This window comes from Benincasa hispida, chromosome 12, assembly GCF_009727055.1.
Source record: "Benincasa hispida cultivar B227 chromosome 12, ASM972705v1, whole genome shotgun sequence".
In the NCBI taxonomy this organism is placed as follows: Eukaryota; Viridiplantae; Streptophyta; class Magnoliopsida; order Cucurbitales; family Cucurbitaceae; genus Benincasa; species Benincasa hispida.
In genome coordinates, this window is record NC_052360.1 from 75017873 (window position 1) to 75032187 (window position 14315).

The window sequence follows — 14315 nt, forward strand, 5'->3', positions numbered from 1 at the left end:
ACAGTAACGGGAGTGCAACTACTGGGCTTTAGTGGAGTGACCCAGTAGTTAACGATCGTTGGGGCCCATGATCTGAAGGTCCATGAGGTTCCCCTTCTAGCTCTATCGAACTACATTTTAAAACAGCGTGACGAATGAATTTGAAGTGTTTGAATTCAATTTTTTGAGCAAAACGTTAAATATATACGATATATTGAACATAATATTTAATTGTGAATTAAACATAAAGAGAGAGAAAATAGGAAATATTTAAATAAGATTTAAATACCAAGATTACGAATAGGGATTCATATTGATTGAGATTATTGTTGGATTTAATATTAAATTAAATTAATTAAATTGTTTAATTAATTATTTAATATTAATTTAATTTTAAAATTAATTTTTAGAATTAATTTTGAAATTAAATGGAATTGGTCAAAATTGCAATAAAAGTCAAAATAGTTGGCTAGGTCAAAATTCCTTCAGAAGTCAAAATTGTTGACTAAATAAAAAATGCAAAATGTTGACTTTTGACTTTGAAAGTCAAAAATTCAAAATTGTTGACTTTGGATTTTTGAGAGTCAAACTTTGACCTTTGACCAAGTTAATGGAAAGATCAACAATTTTGAGTGGGAAATTCCAACATTTACATTGCTAAGTGTTGTTTTCAATTGAAGACACTTGCCTCATTAATCCTAGTTTGAGTTAGTGGATTTTTGAGTGGCAAATTCTCATCAAACTCAAAGTGGCATATTTTGCATGATATGATCTATAAAGAGAAGAGTTTTGTGAATTTTAGCTCTCTTAGCCAAGTGGACTTTTATGAAATTATTTAATAATCTTAACCTATTTTCTCTCAGATTTTTAACATTTTCTTGTCAAAATTAGTCACTCACTGGATCCCATCATCCTGTTCTAAGGCTAGAGAATAGTCGGGAAGATTCTTGTGGTGGTTTACGAATCGTTCGTGAGGAGATTGAAGCTGATTTGGAGAAGACTTGAGATTAAAGGTTGTATCTTCTATTCCTTTTGTTCTTAATTTAATTGTATACTTATTCTCTGAAATTAATCTAATTAGAATACTTTAGATACGTTATTTCTTCCGCCACGCATATGTTCGTTACATCACTAATGTGTTGGAGAAATGGGTTGAAGAAAAGGTTTCAGTGTATCAATTGAACTTTCCATCACAATGCACCCTTTGATCCTTCGATTACCTCGAATCTTTAGTGGGATATTTTCTAACGATTTCGTCAAGTTTTATAATTTTTGTTCAACTTGTAAAAATGAAGTGTTGAACAAATCAATTGTTGTATCATAAAAAGATAAGAGAACACTCGATTCTTCTCTCAAAGTTACAACGTCCTTTTGTCAAGTTTCCTTCAACGTGGTTCTCTCAACTGTTCTAGTATACTCTACTTCTTCACATGTGTAGGTTTGGGATATGATAAGCTCACTAAGAGGATGACCCTCCCAATTCAAAGTATTTTTCTAGAAATTTCAACCTTGTTAACTATGATAACAATTGCGACTATAAACAGACTCACGACCATGGAAGGGTGTGGTGCACTCCTCAGAATACATAATTGATAATTCCTTTCTTCCTCTCTCTCTGTATGTCTGTATCCTTCAAGTTGGAGAACTATCACTTCCCTCCAGCTTTGAACCCCAAATCGTCAAACTGGTATTTCCCGCCCTAATTAGGTGATTTTTTTTCCAACCCTGCTACACTGATTATGGACTAGGTCCTCCTACATCCGTACATCTTCCATAGTCGTTTCTCATTTCTTCTGCCTTCTCTTTGGTTAACAACTTTCTCCTTAATGTACAAATATTTCTGTTTTGCCAAATTTGTAGTTGTGGGCGATTACTGACGAGTAATCAGGGTAGTGGGTCGGGTTGTTGCAGTATGAGCGGCGGAGTAAAGAACGAGATCGAGGAGTACACGAAGCAAAAGACTGGTTTTCGTCGGAAAAAGAAACCAACGAAGGAACGAAAACGCCGGGGCTCAAGTCCGTCGAAAAGGGAAGCAGTTGTTGACATTGAAGATATTATGTTCAGCGTAGACAATGTTCAGATAATCAGGGCATCGCTATTGGAATGGTACGACCGTAGCCGCAGAGATCTTCCATGGAGGAGATTGGACAAAGGGGAACCTGAAACACGGGCTTATGGTGTGTGGGTTTCAGAAATAATGCTGCAGCAGACGAGAGTTCAGACCGTCGTCCACTATTACAACCGTTGGATGATTAAATGGCCCACCGTTCAACATCTCTCTCGTGCTTCTCTTGAGGTTTGTTTGGAATTTTCTTTCAACTAACAATACTGTCTTCTTTACTCTTAGTAAATGAATTTAGATATCTGTCAGGAGGTGAATGAAATGTGGGCAGGCTTGGGGTATTATAGACGAGCTCGTTATCTTTTGGAGGTAATCTTTACTCTCTCTACTAATGAAATTTCAGTTCCATTCATATCTGCCACCATCTTTATTCCTTTCAGTTACCTTGGACACGATTTAGGTTGACAATTGTTTTTGTTTATATCTGGGAGTGTCTTGGCCAGCTATGCGCTTGAGTGTCTTGGCCGCTATGTGCTCCTAGGGATATCCTGTTTGACTCTACAACATTTAGGTGTCAAGAAAACTGGTAAAATATTTCTAGATGGTCACCATGGATTGAACCCCATGTTCTCTTAACCCTTTATCAAGGTCATGCCTCCCGATTTACCACTAGGTCAACTCATGATGGTTGATTTAGGTGACATTTAAATATAAGTTTCTGCATTTCACTTCTTTATTCGAACTGCAAGATAATAAACTTTTAGAACAAAGTGTGAATAAGTTTGTGTTGAAAGATGAGGAGGTAACTGAATATTGCAGCTTGCTAGAATTTTCACATGGAAAAGTTATAGTTAGAGAGGAAGATTTTAGAAGCTGGAATTTGGAGTCTTCAGGGTGGTAACTCATTCAAGGCTTTACTAAAACATTTAGAGGGACATGCCTATTGCTTGATTGTCAACAGCCTTTGTTTCTGCCATATGAAAATCTAGAAATTTGAAGAAGATGAATATTTTGACATGGTTGGTATTTATGGAGAGGTTAGACACTTGCAATGAAAATCCAAAAAGAATGCCTGAATCGGGTGTTGAGTCCTAGCTGCTGCCTTTTATGAAGACGTTCTTCATGTGTTTTTCCATTGAACATACATTAGGCACCTATAGATGGCCCTCTTCTATATATTTGATCGTTTGTGAATCAACAACTTCAGAGGCAAGAACAATTTTTTTTAACTCTCCTTTACAGCCATGGCTTCAAAGGGAAGGCAAGCATCTTTTGCTTCAACATTGTCAAAGCTATTATCTTTGGAATTTGTTACGGATGGAACAAAAGGATCTTTGACAATAAATGCTCTCCACGGGAAGCAAGCACGATATAAATCAAATATCTCAGGGCTTCATGCTCTGCCTATTCAAATTGTTTTAAAATTATTCACTTAATAATATTAACTTTAATCGAAAAGATAAGCATACCTCAGTGGTTAAAATATCTCTACTTCCTTGACGAGATCGATCATAGGTATCGTATCTCTACAGTTACATGTATTATTACGTTTTTCAAGAAAGTTGAACATTTTTTTTTGTAAGTTGGGGTTGCAAGTTTGAGGTGTCTTACGGGGTATGCTAGTTTATTATTTGTGTTCTTCAGCTTTAATGCACACGGTAAGCATGTGTCCTAGAGGGATTTTATTTTCTACTCTTGTATATCCTTTAGTAAATTGGTTGCTTTCAACTTTTCAAATCTCAATGGAAGTTCATGTTTCTTGTCAAAATAATATTAATAAAATATAAAATAACTGAAATGATGAATACCCCTTTCTAATTTTGTCGCTAGGGTGCAAAGATGATAGTCAAAGAAGGTGGTAGATTTCCTAAAACGGTTTCTACCCTTCGAAAAATTGCTGGAATTGGAGAATACACAGCAGGGGCCATTGCCTCCATAGCATTTGATGAAGTGAGTGCTTTTCTGGCCTATTTTTTTTTCCCCTACTCACAAGGAGCATGTCTAAATATGTATCCTGAGCAGGTGGTGCCCGTGGTCGATGGTAATGTGATAAGGGTCATTGCTCGATTAAAAGCTATTTCAGGAAATCCAAAAGACCCAAAGTTGGTCAAGCAAGTTTGGTGAGCTTTCCTCATTATTAGGATAACTGACTTTTTGTTAATATAACAAAAATGCAAAACTGGAGTCTGTCTTGTGGGTGGGTGGGGGGTGCAGAAACTTTTATAGAATCTTTAATCCTAGTCGTTCTTAGTATCTCCATCTTCTCTTGATAACTTAAAAATTAATAAATATGTTTGGTTTGACTAGAGAGAATTTCAAAATGTTATTTTCTCCTTGGATTATTGTTGAAATTAGGGTTTTGTACTCTAGGGACATTTTTGTCTTTTTCATTGTATCCTAGGGTTTCCCTTTTTTTTATTTAAGCTAGTGGTCTGTTGTATTTCTTTGTATCAGTCTTCTAATAAGAATCCTTTTATCCCATGGTTTTTCTCCTTGATTAGGGTTTTCCACGTAAAATCTTGGTGTGCTTTTTCTCTTTCTCTACTCTGCTTTTCATCATGGTATCAGAGCATGGAGATGAAACCCTAGCCACCATTGAGGAAAATTCAATAGGAGAATCCCAAACCAATAACCCAGATATAACCAGAATTATCCAAAAAGCCATTGACAGATATTTTCAGTCTCTTCTTCCTCACTTTCGTGACGATCACCCAACCTATTCGGACCAGATCCGGACCAACCAGCCACCGCTGCCCTACCACTTGCCGACTGGTTCATTCGAAGAAGGAACGACCAACTGCTAGACCCAGCAGCAATCGGCAACCAATTGCGATCCGGTTCTGTCACGTTCAGATGGAGACGAACGAAGCTGCCCAACCGCGATCAAGTCTGGTTGCTATCAGACAGAGCCGAACGACGCCACCCAGTCGAGATCGGCGATGCCTAGTGCTTCTCCATGTGAGATCAGCACCACCCAGCCAAGATTGGCGCTGCCCAACGCTTCCCACCTGTTGCCGTCGTAGCCGGTCTTCCCCCCTCAGCCACTGCCGCACCAAAAGACCGATGGAAGATGTGTAGGTGTCTCTCAGCCGAATATGAGCAATCGAATGGGGCAGTTTTCACCAATCATGGTTGAATTTGGAGGGGGAGATTCCTCATCATACCACCAGGACCAAGGGAGTATAATCCAAGATCAAGTTACTCAGTTGCAGTTGCAGTTGTAGATTAAACGACAGAACGAGATGTTCCAGTAGCAGATAGCTGCTATTGGGGAAGCCCTAGGATCGACATCCAAGATTCAACCAGATCTAAACCCATATCCTGAAAACTCGGTAACTTCGTTCCTTACTTACCCCTCAAATTTATGTTCTGGAGCTATAGGCAATTCTTCTAGCTTTATTACAGCAGAAAAGTTGAATTGTGATAATTACTTTTCTTGGTCCCAATCTATTAAAATGGCCCTTGAGGGCCGTCACAAATTCGGGTACCTGACAGGTGAAATACCAAAACCAAGGATCGGTGATCCCCAAGAGCGAATTTGGAAAGGAGAGGATTCTTTGTTGAGATCGATTTTGATTGGAAGTATGGAACCTCAGGTTGGAAAACCATTATTGTATGCAGTCACAACCCGTGATATTTGGGAGGTAGCCCCAAAACTCTACTTCAGGAGACAGAATGTCTCTCGTTTATATATCCTACATAAGCAGGTCCATGAATGTAAACAAGGAACAATGGACATTACTGCTTACTTTAACAAGCTGTCTCTCTTGTGGCAAGAGATGGATTTGTGCCGTGAAATGATTTAGAATTGTCCTTGTGGAGGAGTGTTACATTATCAGTCTGAGGAAACGGACCGCGTGTATGACTTTCTTGCCGGACTCAACTCTAAATTTGATACAGTACAAAATCGTATATTGGGGACCAGACCTATACCATCCCTAATGGAAGTCTGTTCTGAAGTTCGTCTGGAGGAAGATAGGTCGAGGGCCATGAACAGTATACCTGTAACACCAACTGATTCCTCTTCTTTCAAAACATCTGGTCCTATCCAAGATAAACAGTACGGTAAGCCGCCCCTAGTGTGTGAACATTGCAAGAAACCTTGGCACATGAAAGATCAGTGCTGGAAGCTTCACAGCCGACCGCCAAATGGTAAGAAATGACAGCCAAGCCGGGCTCTTGTTGGTGAATCTGTTACTGGAGATACTCAACCTGAGAATTAGGAAACCACCGTTGGAGTAAGTGCCATCACTCAATCAGGTACTTTTCACTCCTTTGAACTTGTGAGTATAACTGGTAATAAACCATGGATATTAGATTCAGGAGCCACAAACCACTTAACTGGTTCCTCTGATCAATTTTTGTCTTATCAACCCGGTGCTGGAAATGAAAGGATCAGAATTGCAGATGGGTCCTTTGCCCCCGTCGCTGGAAAAGGACGGGTGTCGCCCTTTGCAAGCTTAATCCTCCAAGATGTGTTACATATGCCAAAAGTTTCTTACAATTTGTTATCTATTAGTAAAATTACAAGGGATTTGAAGTGTTGTGTTATCTTTTCACCTGATGCTGTTATTTTTTAGGATCTGAACTCGGGGATGACGATTAGCACTGCCCGGCATGACAGGGGACTCTATTTCCTTACTGAAGATTTCTCTTTTAGGATATGTGATAGGACTAGTTTGTTTCCTTCCCATTTTTCTGTTTCTGAAACAGATTATATGTTATGGCATTATCGCCTAGGCCATCCTAATTTCCAGTTTATGAATTATTTGTTTCCTCATCTTTTTCACAATATTAATATTTCTAAGTTGAAATGCGATGTGTGTGTCCAAGCCAAACAGCCTCGTGTTTCTTTCTCTTCTCAACCTTATAAGCCCTCTAAACCATTCATCTTGTTCCATAGCGATGTTTGGGGTCCGTCACCTATTACTACCATAACTGGGAAGCGTTGGTTTGTAACTTTTATTGACAATCATACTAGACTAACCTGGGTCTTCCTTCTGACAGACAAATCAGAAGTTACTTCGGTTTTCCAACAATTTTACAATTCTATAGAAACTCAATTCAACGCCAAAATCGCTATTCTCCGAAGTGATAATGGTTAGAGTACCTCAATAATGGCTTACGAAAATTCCGAGTCTCAAAAAGAGTTGTCCATCAGAGTTCCTGTGCATACACCTCTCAACAAAATGAAATAACCGAACGGAAAAACCGTCACCTAGTTGAAGTTGCCCGATCTCTTATGTTGTCAACTTCCCTTCCTTCTTATTTATGGGGTGATGCTATCTTGACAACAGCCCATCTAATAAATTGCATGCCATCCCGAGTCCTAAAATTCCAAACCCTCTTAGATTTCTTCAAAGAGTCTTACCCAAATACTAGACTTCTTTTTTATGTACCCTTTCGTGTCTTTGGCTGTGTGGTGTTCATCCATACACACGGCTCTAACCGTACCAAGTTTACCCCTCGAACACAAAAATGTGTCTTTGTGGGGTATCCTCTACATCAGCATGGGTACAAGTGTTATCATCCCTCTTCCAGAAAATACTTTGTCTCTATGGATGTGACATTCTTTGAAGATCATCCATTCTTTTCCAATGGTTCTCTTCAGGGGGAGCATACTAGTGAAGAAACCAATTGGGGTCCTAGTCTTTTTGCCTTACTTGAACCTGAACCCATCCTTGATGTCAGTATCAGTACCAATGCACCTATCCTCCCGACCAACTAAGTCCCTTGGATCACATACTATAGGAAGGATCTCAGGAAGGAAATAGCGCCGCCTGTTATCTCTCCGGCTCCAGTTCATGAGTCTGAACAGAGATCAGTTCCAGGTACTAATAGTCCTATCCCTGATCATGATAATAAATGTGATAAAACTGATGCCTGTGTTGAAAGCGTTGAAAGCAAAAGCAGGGAAGACAATGACAGCAAAGATGTAATTGAGGTCAATGATGGTGTAAAGACAGATGATTATGTGACTCTTGAGAACATGGTAGAACCTGGAAAAGAAGCGTCTCTTACTCCCGCTGAAAAAATCGTTGAAAGTGGGAAAATAACAAAACCGGAGGGTAAGTGCAGTATGTCAGAAGAAAGTAAAGACAAAGATGAATCCCTTGATCTTTCAATTGCCCTAAGAAAAGGTACTAGATCATGTACAAAATATACGTTGTAGAGTTACTTGTCCTATAGTAATCTGTCTCCTGAGTTCAAGGCCCTCACTACAAATCTAGACACAGTGGTGATACCAAATAGTACACACACAACTTTGGAAAGTCCTGAATGGAAAGCCGCAATCATGGAAGAAATGAGAGCTCTCAATAAAAATCATACGTAGGATCAAGTCAATCTTCCAAGTGGTCATAAAGCAGTCAGATGTAAATAGGTGTTCACAATAAAGTATAGGCCCGATGGAACACTTGATAGATACAAAGCCAGATTAGTTGCCAGGGGATTTACTCAGACTTTCGGGGTTGATTATTCCGAGACTTTTTTGCCCGTTTCAAAGCTAAATCCAGTTCGGGTCCTCCTTTCTGTTGCAGTTAATAAGGATTGGCCCCTTCACCGGCTTGATGTGAAGAATGTCTTTCTGAATGGAGAGTTGGAGGAAGAAGTCTATATGAGTCCTCCCCCAGGATTCGAGAAACAGTTTAATCACTGAGTTTACAGATTAAGAAGGTCCTTATATGGGTTAAAACAGTCACCAAGGGTTTGGTTTGGCAGGTTTACTATGTTTTTAAAGTCGCAAGGGTATAAACAGGGTCATTTTGATCATACTCTTTTTTACTAAAAGGTCAGTATCCGGGAAAATTGCAATTTTGATTGTTTATGTTGATGACATTGTTATTTCAGGCGATGATACCTCAGAGATTGACCGATTGAAGGCAAAGATGGCTAAGGAATTCGAAATCAAGGACCTTGGAATGGAAGTAGCTCGATCGAAAGAAGGAATTTCAGTTTCCCAACGGAAGTATACTCTAGACTTGCTTAAGGAAACAGGTATGACAGATTGCAAACTAGTTGATACTCCTATAGAAACAAATGCAAAGTTAAATAATATGAGTAAAGGTGTTCCAGTTAGCAAAGAAAGATATCAACGAGTTGTTGGGAAATTAATATCTCTCATACTAGACCCGACATCTCTTATGCAGTAGTATGATAAGTCAGTTCATGCAGTCTCCAAACGAAGAACACATGAGGGCAGTGGAGCGCATTTTGAGATATCTGAAAACCTCTCCAGGGAAAGGCTTCATGTTCAGGAAAACTGAAAGGCGATGCATCAAAGCTTACACCGATGTTGATTGGGCAGGATCTATAGTAGACAGAAAATCAACATCAGGGTATTATACCTTTGGGTGAGGCAACCTTGTTACATGGAGAAGCAAAAAGTAAGGTGTTGTTACTAGAAGTAGTGCCGAGGCAGAATACAGGGCCATGAGTCTGGGAATCTGTGAAGAGATTTGTTTTGAAAAAGTTTTGAAAGACCTTGATGAAGAGCATATCGATCCAATGAAACTCAACTGTGATAATAAAGTTGCAATAAGCATAGCAAATAACCCTGTTCAACATGACAGAACATAGCATGTGAAGATTGATTGACATTTCATCAAGGAAAGACTTGATAGTGGCAACATTTGTGTTTCTTATATTCCTTCCAATCAACAGATTGCAGATGTCCTAACAAAAGGACTGCCCAAACAGCTGTTTGACGCATGTGTGAGCAAGTTGGGTCTTATTGACATCTACGCCCCAACTTGAAGGGGGAGTGTTGCAATTAGGGTTTTGTACTCTAGGTGCATTTGTCTTTTTCATTGTATCTTAGGGTTTCCCTTTTTTCTATTTAAGCTGGTGGTCTGTTGTATTTCTTGGTATCAGTCTTCTAATAAGGATCCTTTTATCCCGTGGTTTTTTATCTCTGATTAGGGTTTTCCACGTAAAATCTTGGTGTGCTTTTCTTCTTTCTCTACTCTGCTTTTCATCAATTATCACCGTTTTTATATTTGTTAATAATGCTGAAAATAATGAAATAGAACTTTTATGTATTTGATTTATAATAGTTTTAAGTTCATGCTCATTTAACCATTCTAATATAATTAGCTTATCTCATCTCTCTCTATTTGTTGGGGGAGAGGAATTAGGAAAGCAGCTGCTCAATTAGTTGATCCTTCCAGGCCTGGGGACTTCAATCAGGCACTCATGGAACTTGGTGCAACTTTATGCACTCCAACAAACCCAAGCTGCTCAACATGCCCTGTGTTTGATCACTGTGAGGCCCTTTCAATCTCAAAGCATGATAATTCAATTCTTGTCACAGATTATCCCGCTAAGGGGATAAAGACCAAACAAAGACATGATTATTCTGCTGTATGTGTGGTTGAGATATTGGACAATCAGGGTACGTCTGAGTTAGAGCAATCTAGTAGATTTCTTCTTGTAAAGAGGCCTGATGAAGGTTTGCTTGCTGGTCTCTGGGAGTTTCCATCTGTCTTGTTGGATGGAGAAGCTGATTTAAATACAAGGAGAGAATCCATTAATAGCCACTTGAGTAAATGCTTTGGACTTGAACTAAAAAAGAATTTCGAAATAGTTATTAGAGAAGATGTTGGAGATTTTATCCATGTTTTCACGCACATCCGTCTCAAGATATATGTTGAACACTTGGTGTTATGTTTAAAAGGTTCGAGTTACTTCTCCTTTCATCCCTATCTGTGCATTAAGTATTCATAAACTCTGTCTTCAACTTGCTATAAAACTTAACCTATATACGATTTACTTATTCTGTGGGCTGTCAAACATTGTGTGCATGTTTATTATCTACTTCTATGTCACCTCTCGTGGATGATATATTGTCAATTGTCATAGATGGAAAACTATCACTGAAACTGGTCTATGAGGAAAACCATTAAATGAAGTTTTGACTTTTGAAACATTTAACCTATAAAATTTTAAGCTTACAAATTCCAGTTATCATATTAGTTTAGGATTGAATTAGTATTTTGAGCTTCTAATCGGTTGCCCTCTTAAATTTGTTTTGTATTGCTTCTTCATTAATGCTATTGTGCTCATTTTTTGTGGGCTCCCTTGGCTTCAATGAGAGGGTATCTTATTTTTCTCCCCTACTATTCTATTTTTCTTTCCAATGAAGTTTCTATTCCCTATACACACATAAAATAGGAATAAATAGCTTCTTACATTTACATTCTAATCGCCATCAAAATTAAATCTTATTCTGTTTACATTACTGCTTGAAACTTCGTGGCTCTTAATTATCAATAGTGTAACAAAGGAGCACTTGATGGTTTGTTGTTCATAGCATTGCGGTAACACTGTGTTTAAATTGTTTGAAACAAAACATCAATTAGTCCTTAGAATTCGGCTGCAACAGCTATACTCAAATCTGGATTGAGAAAAAGGTACGAAGTGATTTTCATTTTTCTTACTAACATTTTATCTTTCCTTGACTGTTGCATCAGTGACATGTAACATCATATTGATAAATACTTTTGAATATTTTAATTTTAAAATAGAATAGGTCATTGTGAATAGTATGGTAATTCATGATGATCTAAATTGTAATTTTCATAGTAAATTGACATCAACCACAATTTATTATTAGATTTAAAATGATTCCATTTTCATATTTATACTATATGGTAATGTTGATGTCTAAAATTTATACAAGCACAACAGGTTAATTTACTACAGAACAGGTGTCGGGATAGTTCTGAATATTTTTAATTTTTAGTGTCAACAATTCTTAGCAAGTGATGAGAAGAATTATTAGAGTTCTTTGGAGAACTCTCCAAATTGGGATGGATTTCCCTAGCTTGACCATGGACTTGGCTTGATACTTTCACTTGCTGCATCATTAAGTCAGCATCTTGGATCATTTTGAAGCATTTCAAGTTAATAATAACAAAAGCTGCTTACTTTCGCCTGGAATTGATTTTCATCAGTTTTCTTGAATAGTATGCTGTAGATAGGCATGTTTTTCAGTGACTGTGCAAAGTACTTTGTTAATCAAAAGCTATGGATGATTATGGATTTTTTTTTTCTTTCTTTCTTTTGGAAATTTGTGAATTCTAGTCCTTTTTTTTTTCTTTTTTTTTTTCCCATTTCAGTTATTTGACTTTCACATATGTATGTGTTCTTAAAGGTGAAGGTAGCGAGCTGTTTCTGAAACAGGAGAAGAAATCTATATTATGGAGATGTGTGGACAACAAGGCTATGTCAAGCATGGGCTTGACATCCAGTGTGAGGAAGGTAAGCACAGATGGTGCATTAGATGACTTCTCGTTGTGTTATGTCAGTATTACTTTCATAAATATTTTATTCGAAGGTTTTATTTTCATCTACTAAAAATCTTAATTTATCTGCATAGCGTTCATCGTTACATTTGAAAGAAAATTCTTTCAGATCACTTGGTATGAAAATGAATGCACCAACCCATGATTTATAGATGCAGAATTAGCATCGTTTGGGATCCTATGATGGAAGGAACCAATAAGAGGGATTGAGCCTTGAGAGATGCAGTGACAAGGGAGAGAGACGTGTTAATTTATTTTTCCATGAAAAAACCTTTTAATTAATATAAGAAGTTGAAGACATTCATTTTAGGTGCCATTATTATTTATATGCGATTAGTATTCTTGCTAACTAATAAATTAACACTCGTATTGTTTCCAATGTTGATTGGTATGGAAGTTAACAACACTTGAGTTTCAAAATCATATATATAGTAGATAATGCGACATTGAGGATTGGTAACATGGGACTTTTTTTTATCACACTATCACTCTCCGAGTGTCCTCGTGTATGCATATTTAGATATCGATTGCATAGAGATCTGATATTTGTAAAGTAAATGCAAGTTTTGATGAGAGTCAAGAGCATCATATGAAATTATTTCTTGCTACCCCATGGGGACACCATTATCAGCGCCATGGTTCTAGTAAGCGCTGATACCAGAAATAAATACTGTCATTTTCTCTAAAATTTTCTCCTCTCTCTCAGCCACGTACACGCTTCTGAAGTTTAAGAATAATGAATGTGTGACTTCTGCACGATCAGATGATTGAGGGAGGTCAACATATATCGTTTGCTATTTATATTTATTAAAAAAGAAATTGAAACTGAGAGTTATTTTTATGAAGCATGATTTAACTTGAGAAACATCAATTTGGTTAATAATATGAAACTGAATGTAATGTTGTTATGAAGCTATCTGTTGTATATACCAATTAACAACATTGAATGTCAATTAGAATTGGTCTAGATCATTATTAGTTTTCCTTTTTATATCTATCAATGCAATCACAAATTTCCTTGAACATCCTTGTCAGTTTAGTCAATAAATGGGGGTTGTTTATGTCTTATTAAATTTGAGTATTTATTTTTTCGTAAGAGAATTGTTTTCTAATCATGTAAATGTGTAACGGACAATCGGCTATTAGCAACTAAGTTGACATTTTGTTTTAATAGTTTGAGTCCTTTCTTGTGGAGGCATTTCCTTTTTTCTGTGGACTTGTTTTTTTATATGTTGTATTCTTTCATTTTTTTTCGATGAAAGTTATTCTTATTAAAAGAAATACACTAAGTAACATTTCTTTTACAGACCTATGCCATGGTCGAGAAATTTCAGGCAAAGAAGACTTCTAGCCGTGCACTACCCAGAAAAAAACAGAAAGCTTGAACTGCAGGAGCTGTCCACATTTACGATAAGTTTATTTGATGCTTTTACCATTCATCGATTGTTCTGTGTGTACCACTAGTAATGGACGGCAGGACAGTCTATTTTCGTGAATGTTGTAGATGATCAGGGGGAAATAGGAGGGGAGAATCATGGGGACAGGTTTTATTATTATTATTATTTATTTTATTTTTATTTTTGAGTACAATTATGGAGATGGGGGATCGAACCTTCAACCCTTAGAAAGGAAGAGAGTATGCCAATTAATGTTGAACTAAACTCGCCTTTGCAAACATATTTCGGTTTTTCCTTGATAGATAAGAGTTGGATAAATAGATATTCTTGAATGACAAAGTTATAATTTTGATGCAAAAACTCTAAAAGTTCATTTGAGGAAGCATAGATTTACCATTTTCGGGTTGAAATAGACTTGATGATTCTTTAAATTTACTTGAAGCTTGAGATTGTTTCAACGATGAGGTCCAAACCTTTGTTGATTTTCTACGAGTTTTCCAGTGGCGAAACATTATCCTAGGTTTTTCCTTTTGTCCTTGGATTGGAACTTTTATTGCACATAGTCGAAAAAAT

General features: G+C 37.3%; 1 protein-coding gene across 4 annotated transcripts; it reads left to right on the forward strand.

The window, feature by feature from the left end:
• Nucleotides 1-1458: 1458 nt before the first annotated feature.
• Nucleotides 1459-14081, forward strand: LOC120067319 (adenine DNA glycosylase). Of its 4 annotated transcripts, none has more exons than XM_039018881.1 (8): nucleotides 1459-1666; nucleotides 1840-2275; nucleotides 2351-2410; nucleotides 3872-3991; nucleotides 4064-4161; nucleotides 10210-10715; nucleotides 12195-12301; nucleotides 13653-14081. In XM_039018881.1, the coding sequence occupies exons 1-8, from the start codon at nucleotides 1599-1601 to the stop codon at nucleotides 13728-13730; spliced, it is 1473 nt and encodes a 490-aa protein (XP_038874809.1). In that variant the 5' UTR covers nucleotides 1459-1598; the 3' UTR covers nucleotides 13731-14081. The 4 variants fall into 4 exon arrangements, 3 of the variants coding, with proteins under 3 accessions (XP_038874809.1, XP_038874808.1, XP_038874810.1); XM_039018880.1 differs by having other exon boundaries at nucleotides 1460-1666; nucleotides 10177-10715; XM_039018882.1 differs by having other exon boundaries at nucleotides 1512-1686; nucleotides 10177-10715.
• The last annotated feature ends 234 nt before the right edge of the window (nucleotides 14082-14315 follow it).

Bases quoted from the DNA above. Each gene is read 5' to 3' on its own strand.
- LOC120067319 (XM_039018880.1), top strand. From the start codon at position 1,599: ATGTCTGTATCCTTCAAGTTGGAGAACTATCACTTCCCTCCAGCTTTG. The intron at 3,992-4,063 runs GTGAGTGCTTTT...TATCCTGAGCAG, and splicing joins CCTCCATAGCATTTGATGAA to GTGGTGCCCGTGGTCGATGG. The intron at 4,162-10,176 runs GTGAGCTTTCCT...GAGAGGAATTAG, and splicing joins AAGTTGGTCAAGCAAGTTTG to GAAAGCAGCTGCTCAATTAG.